The sequence below is a fragment of the Symsagittifera roscoffensis genome, chromosome 2, assembly GCF_963678635.1.
Source record: "Symsagittifera roscoffensis chromosome 2, txSymRosc1.1, whole genome shotgun sequence".
Lineage (NCBI taxonomy): Eukaryota > Metazoa > Xenacoelomorpha > Acoela > Convolutidae > Symsagittifera > Symsagittifera roscoffensis.
In genome coordinates, this window is record NC_087063.1 from 19,377,468 (window position 1) to 19,399,610 (window position 22,143).

General features: G+C 35.9%; 2 protein-coding genes across 3 annotated transcripts; one reads left to right on the forward strand and one right to left on the reverse strand.

Moving 5' to 3' along the window:
• Positions 1 to 5,799: 5,799 nt before the first annotated feature.
• On the reverse strand, positions 5,800 to 9,142 carry LOC134839624 (E2F-associated phosphoprotein-like). The gene is made up of 2 exons (XM_063855237.1): positions 8,969 to 9,142; positions 5,800 to 7,021 (listed from the first exon to the last, which is right to left on the reverse strand). Exons 1-2 carry the CDS (start codon positions 9,031 to 9,033, stop codon positions 6,061 to 6,063), a joined length of 1,026 nt encoding a protein of 341 aa, XP_063711307.1. The 5' UTR covers positions 9,034 to 9,142; the 3' UTR covers positions 5,800 to 6,060.
• Positions 9,143 to 9,187: 45 nt separating this feature from the next.
• LOC134839623 (uncharacterized) lies at positions 9,188 to 21,963 on the forward strand. Of its 2 annotated transcripts, none has more exons than XM_063855236.1 (3): positions 9,188 to 9,648; positions 13,574 to 13,792; positions 20,029 to 20,184. In XM_063855236.1, exons 1-3 carry the CDS (start codon positions 9,520 to 9,522, stop codon positions 20,053 to 20,055), a joined length of 375 nt encoding a protein of 124 aa, XP_063711306.1. In that variant the 5' UTR covers positions 9,188 to 9,519; the 3' UTR covers positions 20,056 to 20,184. The 2 variants fall into 2 exon arrangements, with proteins under 2 accessions (XP_063711306.1, XP_063711305.1); XM_063855235.1 differs by having other exon boundaries at positions 9,207 to 9,648; positions 20,029 to 21,963.
• Positions 21,964 to 22,143: the final 180 nt, after the last annotated feature.

The window sequence follows — 22,143 nt, forward strand, 5'->3', positions numbered from 1 at the left end:
GGGAAACAAACTTTTACCAAAATAAACTTCTTTTCTGAATATATTATTCATATTTAATCACTGAATGATCGTAGTACAAGGAAGCTAGAAACATTTCAAATAAACTGGATTTACTACAGAAAAAAAGCTATCGCTGCAAAATGAAAACAGAGAAGCGGAGCTTGGCAACACTTGCGATAAAAAACATTGAATTTAAGGATTGTGAATGGAAAAAACGTAAGTCAGAAATAATTAATTTGAAAGTCGAAAAAACTACACTTAAAAAACTTCATCTTTGTATCGGCTGATAACCATGAACAGCAGAAAAAAGATTGGGAATCTTTTGCCGAGCGGCAACTAAGACAACAAAATTTGGGTCAACCGTCGAGTCGATAAAAAACTGTTGTAATAAAAATTTTGATACAGTTTTTTACGACCCATCCGTACTTAAACAAATAATAGCTTCAGGATGCAATTTGCACTCGAAATTACGCAAAATAATGCGACTAAGCCGATGTAACATAAACTAAAACTGTTTAATCGAAAAACAAAACAAATGTAAATGAACACAGAAGCAAAGCTTCGCATCGCTTGCAATAGTAAACAAACATAGCATGCCATACTAGCACAGAAATTGAGACGAAAACTGCTAACTCTAAATAAAGTTTTGAAAATTTCAAGAAAAATTAGAACTACTAAAATGTTCGTAGCTTCGCACCACTTGCGATACATAAACATCAAAAAAAAAACATTTGAAGTCGAAAAAAAATTTTAAAAAACTTTTGTCTCCATAAAACTTTTGTATGCCTCCATAAAAAAAAACTATCGGCCCACAAAAAGCTAGAAATACCTATTTGATAATTTATTGAACTTGTTTTATACTAATGCTGGATGGAATGAGTAATTTCAAAATTAGACTTTGCCGAAAACCTTAGTTGTTTATCTACTAAATTAACTTTGAAACTTTCCCGGGACAAAACATTTTCCTTAGAAATAACGCCTTAAAACCAAACGCGTTACCTCAAGGCCAAGTGGTGAAGAACCTGGATTTTGTTAAGGTTCAAAAATAAAGCAAGTGCAATTTCTTGAAAGAAAAATAGTTTACGGGGAAAAAGTCTCAATTAGTTCCCAATTACAAGACATTTGCTCTCGCAATTGTAAAGAAAAATTGAAATTTTTCAAAAAATGACAAATGAACCCCTCATAAAACTCACACAAACAGGAAAATTCTTTCGCTCATCCAACGATGCAATATGGAGCCACTAAGCCGATTAAGTATACGCCAAAAAAAAACTTTTACGCCGATTAAATAAAATACCAAGAAAACAAAAAAACAAACCTCCACCAATGGGCTTTTAAAATGGCATTCAGGGACTTATAGGAAAGCGAAACCATCGAAAAGAGTCCGTTTTAGGGGAACTAAGCCGACAAAAAAACAGGTTGACGATAGTCTGAAAAAGTTGAAATAGTTTAGCTTGAAAGGAAAAACAGGTCCCGGCCGGATTCGAAAAACAAGCCTTTTTTGTCTCGAGCAATTGTGTTACCTCTAAGCTATATGAGCTAGATGTTTGAGTGATTTTAAAAAAATCTACCTGAAACGAACTTCACTAAATTATTGCCAAAATTATGGAGTTTTATTTGATTGTTCAAGAAATTGTGCATGTCAAAAGTAATATTTACCATTCCTATTAAATTGACTATTCTGCGAACAAATTGTTTACGGGAAAAAGTCTAGTTCCTGATTGCAAAGCCCTTGCTGATCGCAGTGATGAAAAGCAAAAATTACCCGTGTTAATAAACGTAAGACATAGGGCTTGAAAAATTAAAATTTTTCAGAGTAGATAAATCGCCCACCTCCTCACTGAATGCAAGCTTTCAACGGTGTCTCAACAACATTATCTTTTATCCTCTCAATTTTACCTGAAACTTTACTTCGACTCCCATCCCTTGCACTTTTTCTATACGTCCCTTTGCCCTTCCTGACTAATGAAACGGTTTATTAAATCAACTTTTGAGGACAACCTGGACGAAACAATTTCCGAGAGCAACGAGTCGACTGTTTTAAGGATAACAGCGACAGAAGTAAATTCCTTTTCAAAAATGTTGAAAAACTAATTAAACGCATTCATAAGAAACACTAACTAAGGTCATCCAAGATGCCGCCAACCCCAAAGCCCTCCCACTGAGCCCTCCGGAAATTTTCTCGACTGCGGTTCTGCTCCCCCAATCAACTCGGAGAACTTAAGCGCAGCTAAGCTTTGGCTACATACCCGTTTTTTTTTTACTACTTACGGCAAGAGAATTGACCTGTCCGAACTGTCCTCCTCCCCACACTATCCTTCATCTTTTTAACTACCCCAAAAGCCAGATTAAACTCGCCCCAGTAGACCTACGGGCAAATGACAACAACAACTGAAACAAATAGTCTAAAACGCGCTAATAATTGGTCTCAGTCGCGGTCTTGAAATCGAGTTCAAAAGGTTCATGAAATTGTAGAAAACGGCAAAGTCAAAGAATCATTATCATTGATACTTTTTTTTTTCATTTAAACAAATTATTTTGGAAGACGCAAGATACACCAGCAAAATATCATAGATAACGCTAGATAAAACCGAGTCACCACATGCTTTCAAAACTCTCTTGACTTTTTCCCTTCAAGATATGATAGATGCCTGATAGGAAATATTGAAAACGTTTTCTGCCGAGCTACGCATTTTTAGCATTAGAAGCAAATCTCTTTTAGCGCATCAATTCTGTTTTAGCGCATCAATTCAGTTTATATGCATTAGCTCTAATCAATATAACACAGAAATTGCAATTTAAACGAAAGCGACAACGTGAATATGTACTAACACAAATTTAGTTCAAAATTTTTTTTGGAGTAACACAAATTTACCCTTTTGGTAACACAAATTTTTGCAGGGTCGGATTTAGGGGGAGAAATAATGGTGCTTTTACGTCGGAAAATCAATTTGGTCGAATTAACACCAGTCAAAATTTTTTAAAAACCCGCCCCTCTCAAAAAAAATCCTGGATCGTTCAGGGATTGGAAAAGAGTCATGAACGCAAGTAAACATAAAAAAAACACTGACTTTCTTGAAAAAATCTCAACTTTCGAATTTCAAAGAAAATAATAGATGCCCTTTAAGCTCTTTGAATTTCTAGAATAATGTATGATTTGCGCTTTTTTGATAACATGAACCGAACTTGAGAACACTGGATCAATAGGTACAGTTTTTATTCCGCTGGGAAATCTTAAAAAACAAATTCCACTTTCGAAACTAGAAATCGTTCACGTTTTTTCGCGCCATTTCCACGTTCGTATTTGGAGAATGCTATTTACATCAGTTTCAGACGATGAATTTCAATTGAGCTCAAAAAGTGCATAAATACCAAGGAGCATTCATCAATGAATGCACATCTGTAGTTATAAGAAATTTTGATGAACAGTTTACACAGAGGAGAAGCTGAGATCTGTACCACTTGCGATACAAGTGCGAATGACTATGAAAATCAAACGGAAAAAAATTCAAAAGAGTCGTTTTTGTCAATCAAAATTATTATAAAAGACAAAATAACCAAAACCAAATTGCCTGCACCATAAGAAACTCTACATGGAGCTTTGAAAATGCTATTCAGATGCCAAGTTTTCAAAAAAAAATAGTCCTTTCTGCGGAACTAAGCAGACAAAACTAAGCAGACAGACGATCTAAATTCGCCAAAATTTTCTATTTGCAAGAAAAACTAGTCTCAAGTGGAATCGAACTCCCGGACTTTGTCATTTCAAGCAGGAGGGTTACAGCAATTTGGAATAAAGCTGAACCAACGAGCTACGGGAACTAAGCCGACAAAAATAAACAGACGGACAATAATCCGAAAAAGCAAAAAAACTCTGGTTTGCAAAAAAAGGGCACGGCCGGATTCAAATTGCAAATATTTGCCATCCCCAGCATTTGTTTTACCTCTACGCCAGATGGTTGATTCAATTTGATTTTGTAATTACCAGGCGGTAACAGAGCCGAAAAATCATGAGCAGAAACCCTTCATACAGAAAAGAAATTCGAAAAAAATGCTAAGTCCCTTTTCCCCTCAAAACTCACACGCACACAAATGGAAAAAAAAATGATATATTAACAAATCGAGCTGGCAAATTTACAACCAATGTGAAAAACAATTTTCGGTTCAGCCGGATTTTTAAAAGCTAAAATAAACGATTCTTAGAAGTGGCAACTAAACCGACAACACATGAGCAGAAAACTATAAGGCCGAATTTTTTTTGAACCGGAACAATTACCGTTTTAAAAAAAACTGGCCCTGGTTAAGATTCGAACCGAAGGACTTTTGCCGTCCCAGGCGTATTCGTTACCACCAAGCTAAGTTTCAAGAGACACTACAAAATTTGAATTCATTATGAACCAAGGTACTACCAGTTCAATGAGTCCTGTGGACAAAGTTGTTTACGGGAAAAAAATCTAGTACCCGATTGCAATATCCTGTCTATCGCAAGGGCAGATTTTAACCAAAAAAAAACGAAAAAAAAGTCAGCAAGACATTTATAAGAGTCTTCATTACGTTTATTATTCTTAAAAAAAGCGACTTCGTGAATTTGCAGTAACACAAATTCAGTAAAACAAATTTATGTAATAACACAAATTTACCCTTTCGGCAACACAAATTTTTTCAGGGTCGGATTAAGGAGGAGATGGAATGGTGCTTTTCTTCACCGTTCAGAGATTCGAATTAAACAGTCAAAAATTTTTGAAAATCCGCCCCCCTCAGGAAAATCCTAGATCCTCTCGTAAACGCTTACTTGAGTAAGAACTAGATCAATGGTACAAATTAAATTCTACTTGAATTGAATATGACTTCGTTTTGCGTCAGATGAACTTTTGTTAATAAGAACGTAACTGGCATTCAATTTAGCAAATCAATTTGATATGCACTTAAAACTAACCAAAATTCCAAGCGCTAAAATTGCATTAAGCGAGAACTAATGATAAGCGCGTGAATTTTAAAAAGGAATTTATTTCCGAGCTCTCTCAGAACACAAAAAAGACCCATTTTGACAAAAAATGAACTGACAGAGAACTTGTGCGTTACATTCGTAGCAAGTAGGGTTCCTTGTTTGAAATTGAACAGAGGCGAACGGAGTTTCGAAATACTTACGAGGCAAAAAAAACATGCCAAATTTGAGCAAAAAAAGTTTATAAAAACTGCTTCAATGCTAGAAACGTCAAAAAAAATGATTCCATAAGATATTTATTTTTCTTAAAGTCTTGTGATATTTTTCTACCTGTTTCTAGTCAAAATTTAACTGAAAAAAAAACAGCATTTCATCCATTCTTTAAAAGTAAGAAAGACAGATTTATGAGCGTGCTATCATGAGCTTAAAATTCCACGCTATGGAAAAATATAATATTTTCAAATCAAAAAAATAAAAAGGAAATTAAGTCGTCAAAAATGAATCAAAAACGATGATTCCTAAATAAAAACCCAGCTGTTTTTTTCAAGATTTTCGTTCAAAAAGTTAGTTTGTACGTAATATGAACTATCAAGTCTAATTTGCACGCTATACTGGATAATATAATTGACAGTGGAAAAAAAACGAAGAATGAGCTATTAAAATTTGAAACGATAATAACGAATCCGGAACAAAACTGTCTACAGCGAAAAAGGAATAATTCCGGATTACAAGACACTTGCTCTCGCAATGCTAAATATTGAGAATTTCAACTGTAAAATTTTCAATCACGAATTAATCCACGGCCAAAAAATATTAGCCTAGATGTCGACTAGAAAAGAGAGTAGTAATTGGTCAAATAGACTTGAACTAAAAAAAAATTACAACTAATTTTCTTTAATTACTGAGACACTTTTTGTATGAACCTCGACATAAAACAGTACTTCAGAACAGCAATTTTTCAGCAGTGACGGCGGCTACTACTTTCTTGGTGTGCTAACAGTAAATCCATAATATTTTTGGGTCAAAAGAGACTCTCAAGACCCATCGCTCCACACAAACTCTGATAAATATCTGTTGATCTGTGTGATGAAAGTCATCACTAAACTTCTGATCATTTTTCAGGAGAGTGAGGCAATAATGTTGAAGAAGTGGAATATTTCCTCTCTATCGTACACCGCTATTTCTGTCGTGCAAACTTCACATTTGACCGGGTGGAATTGATCCTGCTCAAGTTTGATCAACTCTCTCGAATCTTCATTCACCACCTCTTTCTTCATACACTTCATACCCTCCGCTAAAATATTACTATTCGTACAAGCCTCTTCATCTGTCTTAAATTTTCCACCTCCACGTTTTTTACTCCTCTTTTTCTTCGCTTTTTCTGTTACATGCAGAACTTCGTTCAACTCTACTTTGCAGTTCATAGTAAACATGGCTCTATATTGGTTGGCGTAAAACTCATGTCGCTGACAATCTATGCATACAATCGTCATACAAGCTGGACAACTTAGGATAGCATCGCTAAACGCTGTGCGATTTCTGCGACGTGACCTGCTTCCACCATCACTCTCTTTTTTATCACTTTGATTTGAATAATCAGTTTTCAAGTGTTTCACTCTTTCGTTCTGAACCCATCGTTCATCTTCGTCGTCCGCTTCTGGGTCGTAGAAAGGGTCATGACCTTCGGAAGATTCCTCTTCTATTTCCGGGTCAGTGACCTCTTCTGTTCGCTGACCATCTGTCGAAGACGTGTTCTGATTGACATCAATGTTTTCTGCAAATTTTACATGTTTCGTGTGACTGCTTTTATTTTTGATGTCTATTTTCTGAGTATTAGAGTCTGAGTTTTGCACTTGGTCTAAGTCGTCAAACTCGTCTAAAGCGTCTTCCATGTACTGCTCGAAGTCTCTCTCTTCTAGTTTCTTCGCCTCTTTCCCAGTCAGAATAGATTTCTCATGTTCTTTTTGGATCATGTCTTTCACAGAATCTCTGCTGTTTGAATCTGCTTCTAAGCTGCTGCTCTCGTGCAGTTTAGACCTCAGCCACTTCTCAAGCGGAAGTGCGCTATCTTCATCAGAGCTAAACAAACAACGCTTTCCTAAAATTTTGCACTAATGTGATTTTCACGTCTCTACTACACGATACAATTTCCACAAAAACAAGGATAGCCGGTTGCTGTACAAGTAGCACAGAATGTTCCGACCATATTCATAAAAATATAGAAAAAAAAAACATTTTTTTTTAGATTCTTCAAATTAGTGTCGTTTTTAGTGGGTGATGTGATTCAAAAACTATACGATCGCGTAGGAAATTATTGAATCAGGCATGATCGACAAAAATTGTTTTCAAAAATGGAATACCAAATAAAAATGAAACAAAAAATGTATTTTTTTTTTCATTTTTTTTGTACAATAAGTTTATTTTTTTGAAAACCTTTTTTGTCAAAAAAGCGCTGACAGAAACATCCGAAACTAAATTACTTGATAAAATTCATGTTTTATGAGCCAAAAATTACTTAAAAAGTAGTCAACTTCCATAAGGCGAACGTTACTCGATCGCCTTTTTCACTCGAAATTGAACTTCAGAAATTGTCAACCAGAAATTTTCTCGAAACTGGGAGAATTTTTGTCGCTCCATCTCCACAGTTTTACTCTATTTTTCTTGGCTTTTTCGTTACATGCAGTACTTTGTTCAACTCTACTTTGCAGTTCATAGTAAACATGGCTCTATATTGATTGTCGTGATATTAAAACTCGTGTCGCTGACAATCTATGCATACAATCATCATAGAAGCTGGACAACGTAGCGAAAAACTTCATCGTTCGAATCAAGACTGAAAGGGATTTAATGTGATATACCATTCAACTCCCTCTGATGATTGATTGTGGTAGCGTATTTTGAGTGGGAAAAAATAAAACACACCCAAATACAAAGTTCCTCCCCATTTTCAATAATCGGAACACAAACCTGAGCAGAAACCCTCCAAGTCAAAGAAAAAATCAAAACTCTTAGGTAATCAAAAAATTTGAAGTGCACTTCTGCTCAGAACCCACAGTCACGCAAAAACGTTTTTCGGTCATCAAACGACGCAATAAGAGGCCGCTAAGTTGGTACAAAGTAAGCCGAAACCTATAAGCCGAATAAAAACAAATGAAAAAATAAATTTTCACAAATCTAGGTAGTAAAATTACAAATAACATGGATAGCAAATTTCGATTTGGCCTAACATGCTCAAAACCTATCTGCTGCAACAGAAAAGCCCACTAAATGAATGGGTCTAGGATCCAGTAGATATGCCCTGTAAACAAAGTTATTAACGGGAAAAACCTAATGGCCTATTTCAAAGCCCTTGCTTGTTGCAAGTGTAATTAACAAGCTTAATTTACGCTGGCCGTTGTAATTCTTGACTGTTCTTCTGAAAATGAATTTTTTTATTTCAATATTTCTGTCTCATTTTCTATTCGCTAGCTTGCAATGCTACGCTTACATTGTGATGCGAAGCTCTGCTTCTCTGTAAAATACATGAGTCCTAATTGCGCTGGAGATAAGTCAAGAACGTGACTTAATTTTGCGTAAAAAATAGCATTTCACTTCAATTATTACTTGTTTGATCAATAATCAATTAACCGGCTCAACATTCTATTCTTAAGCAATGCGTTTAATCCTAGCAACTGCTGAATTTAAATCTACCGTTTCAAATAGAATTCAACATATTCTCACTTTTCCGGGATGATGAGCTTGAAAAACATGGAAAACAAAATTAAACAACGTGAAATTGCACTAAATATTACAGCCATAAATGAAGAGCGCTTAAATTGACAGAAAACGATCAACTCATAAAAAAACTGGTAACCACAACCAAGAGATATCTGTAGTCAAAGTATATGCTTGAAAAGTGATCAAGGCCTTCAAAGATTTTAGAGAAAGACTTCGGTTGGTTTATTCACACTCGAGAAACACCATCATTTAAAATTGTCTCCGATTTAATTTGCCCCTATGAACTTGTCAATGGGGTTTCAAAAATACCTGTTGACAAGATCATCATCGCTGAAGTCGTATTCGACATAGTCATCAGTCATGAAAGAGGCCATTTCTTTACACCACTCTCAACTCTAGCACAGTTTAATGGTTTAATCAGCAGACAAGTTGAACAGAGCGTACCATGGTATAACAGTTCATTCTATCTGAAATGAATGATAAGTCGTTAAATCATAAAAAACATACACTGCATATTCGACTTGGATGATAGTAATCATAAATTAACAGAGCTCACTTTCAAAACATTCAGTAGTTGTTTTCAAATAAGAACCAAACCAAAATAACATAATAAATACGTAGTGATTTGATTTATTTTCGGCCTTCTTATTAAAAAATCGAGACCAATTAATTCCCCCATAAAATTTTTGAGGACCAATAATAACAACACCAAAACCACGCCAAAAACATTTATAACTCGTGGTTATTTGGTTAATTCTCGGTCTTCTTTGTAAAAAAAAAACAAGACTGATTGCTATCGTCCTAGTAATTAGTACCATTGAATCGTCCTAGTAACTAGTATCGGTAATTCGACAGATAGCATGTCTGGTTCGGCTGCTCAAACTGCTCCAGTGAACGCTGTCGGAGTGGGGATGTCATATGCACACTGGGAAGCTAGAAGAAACCAACAGCATCAAGACAAAAACACTTACGCAGCCAACATAAACAAGGTCAGTATGGGCCAAACTCATGAACCTCTGATGAATACCCCAGCAAAGCGATAAGAATGTTAAAAAGCGATGAATAAAACTATAAATTGGTCGTCCAAACCAGCTTGGCCTGAGATCTAGAGCAACATTGGGATTCCAACACCACAATGTGGAATCACCTAAATCAACTTAAGCTCGTTTGTCTCTGAAGTCCCAAATACACAAATCATTTGCAAACAAAAAAAAAAGATTCAAAAGCTTGTGCTTAATTATATGTCCCCGGATTACATAGGATTTTTGAGTTCAAACCAAAATCGATTTTCAGGAATTCTGACTCATGGACAATTTTAGCAATTACAATCAAACTGTATCAAGATTCCAAAACCAGGCCAACCCTGCTTGACAACGTAACAAAAGCAAAACCTTTATCCACCAATGGATTGCAACAAGCTCCATTTCATTTGGGTGGCCATACAATTTAATATAAACAGATATGGCAATACAGTTCTTTCGACTCATTATCTGTTCAAATTGTATGGCGACCTAAACTGAGCTTGTTGCCGTCCATTGGTGTATAATGATTTTGCTATTATTACTCGATTTGCGCACTCTGAAAGTTACAAGCATTTTAACACAGAGGCCAAGCGGAGCTTCGCATCACTACCGATGCAACACAAAGATACGAAAAAAAATGACAAATGTTAAAAACTAGTTGAACCAAAACTTTTGTATGTCTCGATGAAAAAACAAGTACAGACCCGCTAAAGCTGGACCCGCTAAAGCTGGAGACCCGTTGAAGCTGGAATTTCAAAGACCGAAGTTTTTGATATTGGAGTTTTCCCAAAGACATAATTATTCTCATACAAAAAATTTAAAAGTTTATGCAGAAAATAATTCGCGCAACTGGTTCTTTCGATTGAACTTTCCTTTTCAGATTTGAAAGGGTATTCTCTTAGAAAATTCAAAAAGTTTTCAAAAAACGATCAAAAATCAAAAAACTCAGGGCCATAACTTTGTGTAAAAAATCAGGCGTAGTCGCTGAAGTAAAGAATCTCAGTAAAAAAAACGGTTAAAAAATCAAAAATTGTGCCAGAAAAATTTCCGTGGCCGTTAATGCAGGGGAGCTTCCCACTACCAATTTTCTCCATTGAACACACTATTTCAGCTTGGGAGGGTAGTTTTTAAGAAAAACGAAAAAAATAAAATAAAAAACAAAGGTCAAATATTCTCCCATTTTTTAAAGGCTGTAGACAGAGGGTAATGTAAAAAAACAATAGGGGAGTATGATGGCACACAGTGGAATAGGCAAGGATATCATTTTTGAAAATCAGAGAAAAAATATCCAAAGCGTCTTAAAAAATCCAATCCCGGAAATTTTCATAAACCCTCTTTCTATCAAACGGGACGTCGAGGCAAACATGCCAAGCCAGACACTTTAAAATTAAACTCAGAGCTTCGAAACCACTTGCGATACAAAACAAGAGAGCCGCTAAGTCGGAAAAATTGAAAATGTCGAAAAAACTAGATTATCAAAACGAATATGACTATTTTTGATAAAAGCGTCAAAACAAAAGAAAATGAATGCAGCATTGTAAAGAAATTTACCAAGCGGTAACAAAGCCGAAAACACCTTAGCAGAAACCCTTTAAGCTGAAAAAAAATCAACAAGACGTAAGACTTTTAAAAAGTAAAAAAAGTCGCCCTCATCCTCAAAACCTCAGCCGAAAAACTGTAATTGCTCGTCATATGAAGCAAAATGAGGCCACTTAGCTGATATAAAAAATACCGAAATCTATTAGGCCGAAAAAAAAATTAAAAAAACAAGACGAAAAAATTCAAGTCTAAAAAAACTATCAAGTCCCCCTGGCGCTCAAAACACACAAACTTTTTTCTAATCAAAATGCGCAATATGAGGGAATTAAGCCGATTTAATATAAGCCAAAACCTATCAAGCGGAAAAAAGCGGGAAAAAAAACGAAAAAACTTGTTGCTATGAAAATCTATAATTTCTATTTAGATTTTTAGCATCTTGTGCGATCTAGAAGAGAGCATAAAAATTACGTTTCAACGAAACGAACCAAAAAAGGACACTAAGTTGATAAAACAATTCGAAATCATATGGGGAGAATGAAGTTTTAGAGCGATAAGAAAAATAAAAAATATAGATACGAGGTCATGGCTAGTAAAATTACAAACAGCAAAAAACCCAAACACTGAAAGCAAGTAAAAAGTAAAATTTGTACAGCAACATGAACAATTCTACGATAGGCCAAATATTCCGGCAAAACATAGGAAAAAAAATTAAGCCGACAATTTCTTTGAACAGGTCAACTTTGAATATTCAACATTTCTTCTCTCAAATGTTGAATTTCTTGGAATATTTAACATTTGAGAAAAAAGATCCCGTCAGATTTAAATCCAGGACCTTTGCCGTCCCATGCGTATTCGTTACCTCCAGAGAAAGTTTGCCTGAGACGCAAAAAAAACTTTAATTTATTATGAACTGAAATTAAATTTACCAGTTATATTTATGACCATTCTGTGAACAAGGTTATTTACAGGGGAAAAAGTTTAGTACCCGATTACAATACCATTTCTTATCGCACGGTTAATTAACAAAAAAAATACGAAGCGCAAACAAAGCCGACAATCTTTGAGCAGACACCAATGGAGCCGAAATGAAAAGATTTTATAAAACTTTAAAACGTTTCAAGTCCCCCCAAAACTAAAATGAACAACACTTGCAAATACAATGATACTTACTTACAGCACAAGAAAAATTCGTATGAGGCAGCCAAGCCGTTAAAACTTGAGCAGATAGACGAAAGCCCGACAAATCAATCTTTACCAGAAAAAAGTTTTCATTTGTATACATACTGAAAAAAACAAAGTCAGGCCAGGATTCGAACCCCGGAATTTAGGGTGCAAAGGCGTTACCTCTAGGCCAAGTGCGAAGAAACCTCGAAGTTGTAAATAAAGATTTTGAAACAACAGTTGTTTAAGGGAATAAAAAGTCTAGTTCCCGATTACAAGACACTTGTTAAGTGCTCCTCAGTTTGAAATTCGGTTCCGTAGCCCTAAAATTATTCGTCATGCATAAAATTCGAAATATAGTTCAGGCCAAATAGAAAGCAATGTCAAAAATCTTAACTTCAAAATGATTTTACACAGGGGCGGAAAATTTCGAAAACTTTGTCGACCTTTTTTTTAGGTCGATCAAATTGATTTTCCGAGCTCTCCCAAAGCACTAAAAAGACCCTATTTTGGCCAAATTTCCTGCGCTGCAGGCAACATTTTGAAAAAAAAACAAGCCAGAAAAGGCGTTTTTAGGCAATTTTTGGAAAATTTTAACCAAAAACTTGGGTTTCTTCGGCGCGTGCTCCCCCTTATAAATTAATATATTTGCACCAAAGGCGCCTTTAGAAAAATTTTAGTGCCTGTCACCAAAAACGGATATGTCAAAATAGTACTAAGGGGGGACTCTTTGGATCGGCAGGGGGTCGAATCCCTGAGGAATTGAAAAAACTCCTCAGGGAAAAAACCCCATGAGGAATGGAAAAAGGAATTGAAAAAACTCTCACGCGTGAGGTTAAGTGCATGCTTGCATTGCCTCGCCCTGGTTAATCGCCACTTCTCAATAGCTACCTTAATAGCGATGACATAATTATTGAACATGAATGCACATCATGTAATATTTCGCCGCATGACTCTTTACGTCTTTTCAACTGCAAAATCATACTCGACTTTCCCTAATTTTCCAGTTTGGTGCCTATTTTTTTGTTGAAATTAGCGAAAAAACTCAACAACCGAGAATAGTTTCAACCTAATCTCAAGAGGGTTTCTCGGCATTCTGATTTGAATGCCAACATCAAATTAATTGGTAACCGATTCGTTGAACGAAAATGGTATTTCCATAATTTGAGATAAACTAGGTTAATTCGTTTAGTTTTACGATGAGATGCAGAGACTTCAGAAGGAGAGAGGAGTCAACAGGACCCAGTCTCAAAGTAATTCCCGGTCGGGGAGAGGACCAGGAGTGAAGTGGTTCTACAAAGAGGCGCCAAAGGTGCTCTCAGACAAGTGGACCAGTCAGTCCAGCTACCGCAGATTCCCCCACAGCAGGGAGGAATATGTCTACACAGCCAAACTTCCCTCACGATTCTCGGTGAATACATTTTAAATTACTTTCCCTGTCACTATAGCTCTAAATGAGCTCAATGTTTCAAAATTGAGGAGTGCTTTAAAAGTATCTCATTGATTTCGTCGACCCAAAGACTACGTCAGACTTCAATGCCTCACTGAGATATCATAGTCAATCACAATATGCTCAAAATCTACGCTCAAGTGAAAAACAGCTATTTTTTTTTAAGAAAAGTAGATGAAGATCAAAGAAGAAGATCGGCTTAGCTTGATCTTCCGATGTATAACAAGAGCATCAGTAGCACAGAATATTCCGACCAAAGCTATCCTTGCTTAATAAAAAATTCCAAACAAATGTCTAGCTTTCTTTTTAATTTTTCAAAAAGATATGACGAGCACATTTTTAGCGGTGCTGATGGCATCACACGCTCATACGTAATTAAAACAGCATTGGGAACTTTCAATAGGACAACAGTCAGACTTGCTTGGTTCGAAACACACAAGCACTTCTGGACCTCAATATAAATTAAAACCAAACCTTACCTCTTTTCGTTTTATTGCCTTTTGGACAATTTAATTGGAAGCGACGCACTCTTTGCGATATATCGCAGACATAGGCTAACAAAGGCGAAATAAGAAAGATATCAAGTCGAAGAAAAAAAAATGCTTTGAAAATGATGAAAAAATAGCTCAACCGAAATACCTCAATGTTTGCCTGAACTGAAAAATTATATTGAAGCAACCAAAACACAAATAATGACGATAAAATATCTTTGAAACAAAGGTAAACAAAGCATTGAGCGAGCCGAAAATACATAGTTGGACGCCCATTAAGCCAGAAAATATTTAGAAAATTTTGAACTTATATTGAAACCTAGAAGCATAGCTCAATCTGATTAATTTCCACACTTCAAACGAAAATTTACAAGGCGACTATGCCTATCATACGAAAGCCAGTTAAACCATTCGAGGTATACAATTTGCCATACAACAAAAAATCAGTGCAAGCTAGCAGACAGGAAAAGAAAGCCACTAAGTCCAAGAAAGTGAAATTAAAACTTCAAAAACCACAACTTAAAAAAGTCAGAACGTTGTCTGGAATCATGTTCTCTGTGCGGAAAACACGTCCAGAAACACAATTGATGGCAACTACTGAAAATTCAAAAAAACTAACAAGCTTCAGCTGAGCCGACGAAACTTGAATAATTTCCCGTAGAACCGTATTCTAAAAGTTTTAGCATTTTGTGCGATTCAGAATGAGGTATAAAACTTATGCTTTCCTTAAAATGATCCCAAATTAGGCCACTGAGTCGACAAAAAGCTGCAATCATTCAAGCCGAATATAGTTTTTAAGCGAAAAAAAACTAAAACAGCAAAAAAATACGAAATCAATGCTAGAAAAATTAAAAATTGCAGGAGTAATTCATAACACTATCTATAAGCAACTACATTGAAATTGTGTACAAAAAAAAGTGAATTCTACTATGTGGCAATTAAACCGACAAAACAAAAGCAGACAAACAATAGACCGACTTTTTTGGAAAGGAATATTTCCAGGGGGGAGCGGTGTTGAAGTGGTTACGTCTCCGCCTCTCAATCGAAAGGTCGGCCTCTCAATCGAAAGGTCGGATGTTCGAGGTCCAACATGATCCGTGCTCGTTGCTTGAGGGTGAAACATTACCCAGCCCAGAAAACTAACAAACAAATTTTGCATGTATTTCTTAAGCAGGGGCACAACAGCGGTTCGCCGTGATGAGCTGTACAGCTCGTATGTTGGTCCTTTCCCTCGAGTATAAATGGTCTGAAGTTTAAAAATAAACGGTTCCTAGCCAGATCTGAACCCACCACGTTTACCGTCCCAGGCAAATTCTTTACCTCCAGGCTAAGTGCCGGACATACTTTTTTGAATTCACTATGAACCAAGATACAAGTGATTCTGTTAAACAAGTTATTTAACCGAAAAAGTCTATAATCCGATTTGATAAAAATGGGCGAAGGCCAGACCGGGATTCCCGCTACCAACCAAGAGCGGAGAAGCTTCAAATTAAACCTTAACACAAACTAAGCACCTTAAAAAACTGGATTCAATAATGACATGCACTGACAAACAATTTCTGTATGTGGTTCATAAAAGCAGATAATGAACCAGTTCTGTTCATCAAAGCAAATAAAAATCGAAGCCGCAAAATTTGAGTCTGCTAAGCCAATACTTGTCCTCAATTTTTTCTGGACAAAGAGATATTTTGAAAATATTATTGGAACTTGAATCAAAACTAGAAATACTTCAACCTAAATAATACACATGATCTCCTACGAGTTTCATTGAAGCGCCCAAACTCTTCGAGTGGCCCGAACGATACAAATTATGATCAAAAACTGGTTTAAAACATAGCTATAGTTTATTGCATATATTCAAAAACTTGACTCCAAACAAAACTTCATTTAAAATTCAGATATCAAGAGATGCTATCAAAACAATTGCAGAAGAAATTTTAACAGCAAAAAAATGATTCTGACAAAATTATGTCGTAAGTTTTGCACCGGATGTTTGAAATCAGACAACTTTATAACATCAAAGTTTTAGGACTGCAAAATCTGGCAAAATTGACAATTACCAGATTCAGCCAACGAACTTCCAGCTTATGCGTACCTCAATTCCACTGCTGGGCCACCTCGTTTGCTATCAAAGAAAATTAAAAAATACCCTAACAAAAAACCAGGCAGCACTGATAAGTTTTCACACAGAGGCGAAGATGAGCTTCGCACCACTTGCGATAAACACGAAAGCCGCTGAGTCGAAAAAAAAATCGAAAACTTCGAACTAGATCTATATTCACAAACACACACACACACACAAACAAACTTTATTCACGCGTTAAATGAAACAATATGCGGCCACTATGCCGATATAATATTGGCCGAAACCTATTAAGCCGAAAAAAAAAAACAAAGACTAAAGAAAACAAAAAAAATAAGACTAAAAAGTTAAAGTTTCCTCGCCCTCGAAACACAAACTACTTTTTTCGTCCATCGAAAGGCGCAATATGCGGTCATTAAACCGATATAATATAGGCGGAAACTTATCAAGCCGAAAAAATAAAAAACAAAAAAGCCAAGAAAAAAATTATTGTCATGAAAAACTTGAGTTCTAATTTCTATCAAGATTTTCAGCATTTTGTGCGATCCAGAGTTGAATATAAAAACTAGGTTTCTCCTGAAACCACTCGATATTAGGCCACTAAGCCGATATAAAATAAGCCCCAGCCTATTAAGCCGAAAAAAGGACAAACAATAAAATTTCAACAAATCGAGCTGGAAAAACCACAACCAACATAAAAAGCAACGGATATTCAAAATAACAAACTCAACCATGCTTCATATTTGCAACGAGAGGAGTAGGATTGACAAGGAGGACGAAGAAAGAGGATTTGCAAAGAGGATTTGTGATGGAGTCCAGAAGTGAGTCCTGAGGACAAAGTTGTTTACGGAAAAAACATTCGAGTACCCGATTGCAATACCCATGCTATCGCAGGGGAATTAAGCGGAACAAAAAACACGTGGTGTTAAATACAGAGACTCAGAAACTGCATAAAAAATGAACATCAATTGTGCGACTTGGATTGAAAACGGTGAACTTTTGACTATACTACAAGCAGTTGTTTGTAATGAGAAAGATTTTTTGTTATCGTAATTAATCGTGAACAGAAGTCACAGCACATTGTATCAGATTTTAAAAAACTTTAAAAAAAAAGTGACAAAAAGTGCGACCGTTTTTTTTTCTGAACACAAATTTCGACTTTTTCAGTAACCATTTTTGGAGAATTTTTTCAACCATCTGAGAGGTAATGATGTCCTGAGCATGAATTTTAAACACAGTGGTGAAGCTGGGCATCGCATCATTTGCGATACAACAAGTATAACATAGAAACAGCATGACGCTGAAGAAGTAGCAAAGAAGACTTCGAGCGGAGAAAAAATTGAAAAGGAAACAAGAAAAATTTTAAAAATGAAGAAATAAGCTTTTTTCATGATCAAAATTATTTAAATTTTTTAGGAAAGTTATGACGTTAATATTGAGCATTCGAAAACATAGAGCCAGAGTCTTATCGATCTTTAAAACAAAAACAGGAAATTCGTAGGAAACAAATAATTGGGTAGAAAAGTCGACAAAATTGCAGCCGACAGCCAATAAGCTGAAAATCAACAGAAAAATAAACTGCTTATAGTGCCACAAGTGGTTCATATAAAAAAAAAATACAAGACCCAATTCGGAAACTAAACCTACAGAGTTTAAGACGACAACCAAAAAGCACAAATTTTGGAATGCAACACAAACATAGCACAACAAACTGGCAGACAGAAACTGAGACGAAAGCCGCTGAGTTAAAAAAAGTTGTGCTAAGTTGAAAAAATATGTAGTTGCTAAAAAAAATTGCATGCGTAATAACTCGTGCTCATTTACCGACAAAGCAAAACTTCCGAAACTTTTTTAAAACAATTAAGTTGCAAAATTTATATTAAATTGTTTCAAAAAATAAAGCAAAAACTTTGGCTAAAAAAATATAGCTCAATTACTTCCACTAGTGGCCTTCAAAAAATTTGAAGAAAGCTGAATCTTCAAAAAATGTCCGTGCAGCGGGAACTAAGCCGAAAAAATAAAAAGACGGACGCGATTGCATGAAAAAGCAGAAAATTCTAGTTAACAAAAAGCAAAATCCGAACTACAAGCCTTAGTCATCTCAAGCATATGTACCTCTATGCCGGATGCGCTAAATAATTGATTGAATTTAAATTCTTTATAATAAACAAACTGAAAGGCCGAAATTGACAACTTTAAGTTAAATTATTTTAATTGCACTGCGAAATGCTTAAGAGCTTGATTTAGAAAAATTTCTGTTGAAGATCAACCGTTATTGAGAAAAACATAACTAATAGAAATAACTAATTAAATATTGAAAAAATAAGGCGACAGAATTAAAGCCGAACGACCTCAGTGCCAAAAATCTACCAAAAAAATTTCGAATCTGCTAAAATAATAGAAAGCAACTCCTAATGTAAACACCAACACAAAAAGGAAAAAAGCCAAGTACCCGATTGTTGTACCCTTGCATATCACAAGGGTAAAAACTCCATCTGTATTTTATTTTCGTGACGTTATGAGGGTTTGAAAACAGCCAATTTGGGACAACTAACGCGCGATCTATTTCGTGATGTAACGCGTAAGCAAAATAACAAAAACTACAACTTTCAATTTCATCATTTTTTAAATTAAAAAACCATAAAATTTAAAGGGGCATGGGAACATTAAGGACTTCACCATGATATGAGCAGTCTTTATCATCTTTTGTATTTATCTTGTGTATTTATTCTTCTTGAATTTTCTATGAAAAAGCCATTTTTCAACTAATAAGAATTACACAGAGGCGAAGCTGCGCTTCGCAAACAACTGCGAGAACACGACCACAAATTAGCTCTATCAAGTTAATAATTAAAAAAAATTCGAAGTAAGCCTCGAATTAACAAAAACTCGACTATATGTGTGATTCGAATCTGCAACCTTCTGCAATCAAGAGATCTTGAGTCTCACGCACTATCAGCCACTCGAGCTTAACAACCGATAAACACTAGTCATGAATAAAGCAGCCACATATGCTAACAAATTGCCAATTCGATTAAGCACCAAATACAAATAGACTCAATTTTGCAATTAATAATTTGGAATATAACAAACTGAAGGCATCCACACTAACTTTGCATGAAACAAATCGCAAAGCATTAAGCCAAATTATGCATAATTTATGCATTTAAAAAATTGCGAGATATATTGAGTTAGAAAATTTCTGCAATCGAGTTTTTATTATTGCTATGTTTGAAACAAATAGCTTTCTTCCGTTCATTTGATGAATTAAAAATGCACCAAATGTGTTAATTTATTGTCAAAGCACATGCTATCAAAAAGCTGTAAGGTGCCCCACCATTTTTGGGGTACCGCACCATAAAATTGCAGCACCAATGTTTGCGACTTAGGTTGGAAAAAAAGAAGGTTCGTAATAATACACTAGCTTCGCAAGTATAAATATGCTGGGATTCAAATTTATTTCAGATAATCAAATTATGACCAAAATGGAAAGATGGAAGCTATTGGAATTCTTTGTTTTTGGTGAGACCTTCAAAATATTGTCCCCTTCACCGGCTCTGCTGAAACATGTAAATTTTGAACCTTTTTTCTCAACCACTGTTAAATGGCTTGTTTCGTTTCAGAATACACACTACTTTCAACAATGGTGATCAATCAAAATTCAAAAAAGGAAGAGACGCGATAAATCGCAGGACAGAAGGCAGCTACTTAACCGAGACTCGGCTTTTGCTTTCATATTTACGCAATCAATTTCCCAATTAATTCAAAAAATTTTCTGATGTGTTTTGTCTATTCTTGGCATTTACTGCCTTCAAGGCATCTGCTTGTTTTCAACCGAACCAACCAAATGTGAAAAGAAGGATTAATCCAGACTAGATAATTTTACATGTCAAGTATAAATGCTATCAACCTAGTGTACCGAAACGGCAGATGTTTTCACCGCTGTTTCCATGATTTCTCAATTTTACTGACCAAAACCTCGCCTTTAGATTTTTTTAATTCAGATCTAAACACAATATTTTTAAAACCTGATCAAAATGCTGAAATCAGGTAAACCTCGCCCTCGCTCAACTGTTTTGCCAGCCATAGCAACCCCAAAAATCAAAACCTCAGAAGACCGAGTTAGACCTTGTACTGCATGTAACGACATTCGCTTCCTCGACCTAACAAAATCTCCAAGACTGTTATCCGCAAGAATTCCCAATATGTCTTCTAGTTACTATAGCAGCCAGTCCAGCACAACAGGGTTGGAGCATTACCATAAAAAGGGAGGCGGCGTTATCTATAAAACCGAACAGATTTTAAATGGGACAAAATCACGTCACAAAGACAAATTAGAACCATGCGACCCGATTCGAGGAGGCGGTAGACTTTACGATGTTGCAATTTCGTTCAACTCCGACAATGTTCATCTTGCAGTCGAGATAGCAAAATTTTTGGAATCAGAGTACCTGCGAGTAGCCATGTGTAAGATACCTTCGAATGATGAAAACAACAACAAAAACACTTCCGTAGACAGTGGAACTGAAAACAGTTACAAAATCATTCAGTCGAGAAACTATTTGCAATTACAGCACGGAAAGTATATGCTGGAAAACATTCGATTTGAGGAAGAGTTATGTCTAGCAGTCGAAATGGGGATAGCAGTCATATTTGCGAAATCTACACCCAATGGGACTGACATACATTCGCTGAAATTTCCAATGCAGTTGATAGTGGGACAGTACAAAAAGACGTGCATTGATCTATCCGACCCAAACACAAGACAGCGACATGTAAGAGTAATTGCTGAAACTATTCTCAGCAACAATGAATTTCCCAACAAAATTCGACACAGTTTGAGAATCAAAAGCATTTGCAGCATTGAAAACAGAGTAAACGATCAAACACCGCGATACTTCTGGAGTAACTACATAGGAAATGACAAAGTCGTATCGTGGAAAACCTTTTTTGCCCATTTTTTCAAGCACTACGCTCAAAACATTGATCCAATATCAGAAAGAGATCGAATTTGGCTGTGGAGTATTCTCAGAAACCAGCTGATATCAACTGATGGGAATTTGACGCCCTCAGATTTGGTCAAATTTTGCACCGAACAAAATACAATTCTAGTTCCTATTTGGGCAAAACTTTGCCAGTTGGCTGCGAAACTACATGTTTTCGCTACGCTGATTAATGTTGATTCATCTACGCGCGAGATCTTTACCACTTACTTTGGAAGGCACATACAGACAGAGAAGATGGCCTTGCTGATCCTTCTAACAAAAGATCAGAACCCAAATTGTCGAGTCGCCGCAATTCTAACGCTCTTTGAGTTGACCAAATCCCAGCTTGATATTGGGCGTACAATTTGCGAGATCAATCCTTGTTTATCTGACGAAGATTACTTTGTCAGGGAGAGTGCATGTCGCGTAGCTTCTGTATCGCCTTTGTTCGTGGAGAAATTTCGATCCAAACTCATGTTTTTGTCTCGAAACGACCCAGTTAAGAGAGTAAGAGACGCTGCAGCTTCAGCTTTGCTAGCAACTGGGTCCTGTGAAGACACTATGAGGAATTGATTAACATATGACACGTTTTAAACTTCATCCAGAAAACAACAGCCAAAAATGTATATGTTGTTCATTAAAACCCTTCATAGTTTAAAACTACGAGTACATGTTTTTAGCTTGTTAAATAAATGCTGATCACCTTTTTACTCTGGCAATAAGCAGAAGAAAACTTACCAATGGTTTCGAAAA